At 43.9% G+C, this 6,026-nt stretch overlaps 1 protein-coding gene across 1 annotated transcript; it reads left to right on the forward strand.

Moving 5' to 3' along the window:
- Window positions 1-201: 201 nt before the first annotated feature.
- On the forward strand, window positions 202-5,545 carry LOC307058379 (T-complex protein 1 subunit alpha-like; the record flags this gene model as incomplete). The annotated part of the gene is made up of 2 exons (XM_079711838.1): window positions 202-227; window positions 5,077-5,545. The coding sequence occupies 2 exons, from the start codon at window positions 202-204 to the stop codon at window positions 5,543-5,545; spliced, it is 495 nt and encodes a 164-aa protein (XP_079567964.1).
- Window positions 5,546-6,026: the final 481 nt, after the last annotated feature.

Raw genomic sequence — 6,026 nt, forward strand, 5'->3', positions numbered from 1 at the left:
GGATGAGGCTGGATCTTGTCTTTCTGGTGGGCAGGTCCACGTCTCGTGGTGTATTTTGGAGTGTCTGCGGACTTTTTATGATTTTAGGCCACCTCTCTGCTAATGGGTGGCGTTGTGTTTCTGTCTTGCTAGTTGTTTGGCATAGGGTGTCCAGCACTGTAGCTTGCTGGTCGTTGAGTGAAGCTGGGTGCTGGTGTTGAGATGGCGATCTCTCGAAGATTTTCGCCGTTTGATATTATGTGGAGCTGGGAGGTCTCTTGTGGACCAGTGTCCTGAAGTTGGCTCTCCCACCTCAGTGGCACAGCACTGACTCCTGGCTCCTCAATTTGGGATGATTTGTTGTCTATTCATGTATTCCACAGATGCAGGGTACATCAAGTTGATTGTGGAGCTTTAATCCGCTGCTTCTGAGGCTGCTGGGAGAGGTTTCCCTTTCTCTTCTTTGTTCTCACAGCTCCTGGGACTCAGCTTTGGATTTGGCCCCGCCTCTGCGTGTAGGTCGCCGGAGGGCGTCTGTTCTTCGCTCAGACAGGACAGGGTTAAAGGAGCAGCCTCTTCGGGGACTCTGGCTCACTCAGGCCGGGCGGGAGGGAGGGGCACGGAGTGCGGGGCGAGCCTGCAGCGGCAGAGGTCGGCGTGACGTTGCACCAGCCCGAGGCGCGCCGTGCGTTCTCCCAGGGAAGCCGCCCCTGGATCCCGGGACCCCGGCAGTGGCGGGCTGCACAGGCTGCCGAAAGGGCGGTGTGGACAGTGACCTGCGCTCGCACACAGGCTTCTTGGCGGCGGCAGCAGCAGCCCCAGCGTCCCACGCCCGTCTCTGGGCTCCGCGCTTTCAGCCGCGACTCGCGCCTGTCTGTGGAGCCCCTTTAAGCAGCGCTCTTAATCCCGTCTCCTCGCGCACCAGGAAACCAAGAGGGAAGAAAAAGTCTGTTGCCTCTTCGGCAGCTCCAGAGTTTTCCCGGACTCCCTCCCGGCTAGCTGTGGCACATGAGCCCCCTTCAGGCTGTGTTCTCGCCGCCAGCCCCAGTCCTCTCCCTGCGCTCTGACCGAAGCCCGAGCCTCAGTTTCCAGCGCCGCCCGCCCCGGCGGGCGAGCAGACAAGACTCTCGGGCTGGTGAGTGCCGCTCGGCACCGCTCCTCTGTGCAGGAATCTCTCCGCTTTGCACTACCCAGGTATGTGGGGAGTTTCTTGCCTTTTGGGAGGTCTGGGGTCTTCTGCCAGCGTTCAGTAGGTGTTCTGTAGGAGTTGTTCCACGTGTAGCTGTATTTCTGGTGTATCCGTGGGGAGGAAGGTGATCTCTGCGTCTTACTCTTCCGCCATCTTACCCGGAAGTCTATACACTTTAAATGTATTACAGTTTTTTCAATTATACCTCAATAAAACAGAAAAAAAGTGAAAAATGTATTGATAGTGGTGATGATTGTACCACTATCATTCAACTCTGAATATACTAAAAACCTCATTGTGCACTTTAAAAGGGTGAATTTTATGGCATGCAAATTATATTTCAAGTAAAAAATTTACATACAAAAATGAAAAAATGTTGATATTTGCTATATACAAGGCGTTGTTGGTGCTGGTGATTCATTAGTGAATGGAGAAATAGAGAGTGGTACTTAATTCTAATGTGAACAATTCTGGTGGACTTCATAGTTCAAAGAAGGATCACCAGGGGGTGGGGTTGGGGCTGGGGGAGATGAAAGAGACCTGAGCATGGAGCTGAGAAAAATGGTAAAAGGATTTCTCTTGGGAGGAAATGATACTGTCTTTTCTGAAACAGGAAGGAAGAAAGAAAGAAAGAAAGAAAGAAAGGAAGGAAGGAGGGGAGGGAAGGAGGAAGGAAGGAAGGAAGAAAGAAAAAGGAAGGAAGGAAGAAAGAAAGAAAGGAAAGAAAGAAAGAAAGAAAGAGGAAGGAAGGAAGAAAGAGAAAAGAAAGAAAGAAGGAAAGAAAGAAAGGGAGGGAAAGGAAGGAAGGAAGGAAGGAAGAAAGAAAGAAAGAGAAAGAAAGAAAGAAAGGGAAAAGAGAGAGAGGGAGGGAGGAAGGAAAGAAAGGAAAGGAAGGAAGGAAGAAAGAAAGGAAGGAAGGAAGGAAGGGTAGAAAAAGTAGGCTTAGATACTGCAAAATTTTGAGAAAGAAGTATAAGAACTCTGTGGTGTTTCTGTGTGGTGGTGTTATATCTGTAAAGAGGGATGGAATTTAATTCTTATATTGACTTTTTGTGCATATAGGAGAAAATATCAGTTTTATAGTCACAGTACTTCAGCACACTTCACCCAGGACAATAGTCTTCTAGAATCTAGGCATTTGGCAGTCCTGGTCACAGGTGGGAATTTCTACCTCAGTAGCTGTCCTAGGACAAGTCTATCAGAGCAACTGACACACAATTTCCAGCCGGCTGTTTGGTCTTATTTTTAGGCTGTAAATTTTTCCAGAAACAAGCTCTGCATTTTCAAGTGCCCTGTGTCCATGCTTTTTATAACAGCTTAATAAATATTTGATGCATGATGTTTGTTAACAGCTACTTCATTTTCAGAAGAATGTGAGTTGCCAGGGTATGTATTCTACCTAGTACTTCAGTTATTAGGGGGATATGGCAGAGTATCCTATCTTTTATTTATGCTTATACTTATACAATGCAACTTAGTGATTAAGTGAGGGATGTAAGTTGGAAGGGACTCTCCTGGGTGGAAATATCTTAAAAATCCACAAGAGGGAGATACATTGCTATTGAAGTAGAATGGTGCTAATGAAATACCAATTCCTAACTTTTCAGAGCAGAATATTTTACTGCATTTCCCCAGCTGAAAATAAGAAAAGGATAGGCTTTCTCAAGTTTGACTTTTCAGTTTTCTTTTGGGATGGGAGATTAGATTTAGGAATGCTCAGTTATTTGCAGAGTCTTGGAATATGCATGATATGTCAAGGTTTATGATGCATCAACAGCTTCAATGAGCACATCTAAAGGCTTTAAGGATTTTTGTTTGTTTTTGATCTGATTGTGACTCTTTCAAGGACGGATTGCAAAGCTGTCTTTTCTCTGCTTCCTCTTTTCATTTCTTTGGCAGTGGCAGTGGGGAGTCCCTGCTGGCCAGATTGGTTTTGTATTCTTACTGGGAAGTGCCCTCGCTAATCTCACTGTCTCCTTTGGGCAAGATTTCTCAGCAGGACGAATCATCTTGGTTTTCAGTGGCCTTTACCTACTAAGAGGCAGAGCTGAACTCTAAGTAACTATAGAAAAGGAACCTTTATTTTAAATAGCATATATTTGTACTTTGAAATTCATACTCCTTGCCTGACCTCCTCATGTTTATGTGGTCAGTAGGGCAGAAACCCTTTATAATTTCAGAAGAAATGTTTGCAACATTATTGCTAGATTACTTACAAGCTTTATTTGCTTTCTTTTTAGAAAAAAATATTTTTTCTCTTCCAATACGAAGAAATGATATGTACTAATGATACCTTTAGTGTTTGCCTTTCCTGAAGACTCCCTAATTCTTAAAACTATTTCTTCCTTGGTCTTCCCATTCCCCCTTTTTTTTTTTTTTTTTGTGGTATGCGGGCCTCTCACTGTTGCGGCCTCTCCCATTGCGGAGCACAGGCTCCGGACGCGCAGGCTCAGCGGCCATGGCTCACGGGCCCAGTCGCTCCGTGGCATGTGGGATCTTCCCGGACCGGGGCACGAACCCGCGTCCCCTGCATCAGCAGGCGGACTCTCAACCACTGCGCCACCAGGGAAGCCCCCCATTCCCTTTTATAGTGTTCTATTCTCAGTATTCTTTGAGTGATCATTTCCTTCTTCCCACATCATTGCAGTCCAGGGTGACCTCTGTGGTCAGCCTTTCTTAGGAAGGCTATGTTGTGTAAAGGCTAAGAGCACAGACTGGAGACAGTCTGTTCTGGGTTCATATCCCAGCTCCAGCACTGACTAGCTGTTTGTGACCTTGTGCAAGTTGCTTCAGTTATCTAAGCCTTAGTCTTACAAACCACAAAATGAGGATAATGATTGGATTTATGTGAGGATGAGATCAGTTAATATATGTAAAGGGCTTAGAACAGGGTCCGGCAAATAGGAAGCACACTTTAAAGGTTGGCCATTACTACTGTTTTCATTATTAATCTCTTCCACCAGAGACTCTCCTTGCAGGAGCTCAGCTACACCATAAGTCTCATATATTCCCTTTATATCTTTTCTGAGCTCTAGACACATTTCCTAGAGCTTTCTAGACATTTTCACATGGGCTGCCGACAGGGTACCTCAGACTCAACATATTTAGAACTGAACGCATTATCTATCACTCTCCACTCCTGGTAACCTGCTTCTTTTTCTATTCCCTCTTTTAGCCAATGGCATCATTTCTTGTCTAGGAGCTGAAGCCAGGAAACAAAGAGTTATCCTTGCCTTCAATCCTTTACCTCCAACTCATTTGATTACCAAATTATGTCAATGCACCTATTCAAACTTCATCCACACTCAAGCCCTTTATTACTACAGGGAACTTGAGCCCTCTCCTTGCCCTTACTTGTACCTCGTTCTTTCCACTTTGTCCAGAACGATATTTTACAAATGAAAATCTGATCCCATACCTCCTCAGATTAAAAAGTTCTGTATTTTTCATAGCTTTCAATGTTATATATAGTCTGACACACAAGATCCTTCATGATCTGGCCCTTGCTTGCCTCACTGTGCTGACCTATTGCTTCTCTTTGCCACATAGAAAATGTTGTTCTCTTTCCCATTTATTTGCTGCTATAATCTTTCAGTGATACGAGCAGTTATACACATGGGATAAAATAATGTTGGGCCACTGTGAATTCAGCTGAAGTAACCATTTCATCTCTTCTCCATGGTCTAGGCATTGCTTCCGTGTCTCAATGTCCTGTGTAAGCAAGATTTAATCGAGGCACTTAGAGTGAATTTCTACGTGGACTTATTAAAGCATTGATTTAAGAATTTCAGTATTTTTTAAGTAGCACTAAGGCTCATACCTCTGCCTCAATCATCTTACGTGGGGCGAATGATTTCATGTGTGACCAGATGGCGCACTCTTTACATGATGCTCTTTGTGTGGTGAAGAGTTTTGGAGTCAAAATCTGTGATTCCGGGTGGAGGCACTGTAGAAGCAGCCCTTTCCATATACCTTGAAAACTATGCAACCAGCGTGGGCTCCTGGGAACAGCTTGCTATTGTGGAATTTACAAGATCTCTTCTTGTTATTCCTAATACTCTGGCAGTTAATGCTGCCCAAGACTCCACAGATCTGTTTGCAAAATTAAGAACTTTTCATCATGAGGCTCAGGTTAACCCAGAACACAAAAATCTAAAAAGGATTGGTCTTGACCTGGTCAATGGTAAACCCCGAGACAGCAAACAGGCAGGGATGTTTGAACCAACCATAGTTAAAGTTAAGAGTTTGAAATTTGCAACTGAAGCTGCAATTACCATTCTTCGAATTGATGATCTTATTAAATTACACCCAGAAAGCAAAGACGATAAGCATGGAGGTTATGAAGATGCTGTTCACTCTGGAGCCCTTGATGACTGATCTGAATTCTTTTATTTACAACAATCTTAGATGCAATTTTCTTGTACCTCGAGTATTACACATTAAAGTGCAAATGTGCAAATTAAGCTGTCAAAAAAGCAAAAAGAAAAGAAAATGTTCTTATTTTGAGTTGGGGACACAAAGGAGGAAACCTCATTATACGTGCAACAGAGAGGGATTAGTGTCTAAATACCTGTTTTAGTAGAGATCCTAGCACACAGTAGATACTAAATACATGTTAATATTTGTATGAATAAAGTCTGGGCTCTATATGAATGGGAGTGCTTTGTTGCTCACGGACTGTAAAACTGTCCTCAATGTGTTGATTGGAATCAGCATGTTCCACAGTATAATTAAAATGTGAGAAATGTTTCTTGCACATCAGTAATATAAACACTTTCAAATAATGTCTGAGGAAATGCAAACTCAAATTTACAAATAGCCTTTTACATAAACAACACTCAGAGGTGCACTTGCCCCT

This window comes from Hyperoodon ampullatus (genome assembly GCF_949752795.1).
Source record: "Hyperoodon ampullatus genome assembly, chromosome: 9".
NCBI lineage: Eukaryota > Metazoa > Chordata > Mammalia > Artiodactyla > Ziphiidae > Hyperoodon > Hyperoodon ampullatus.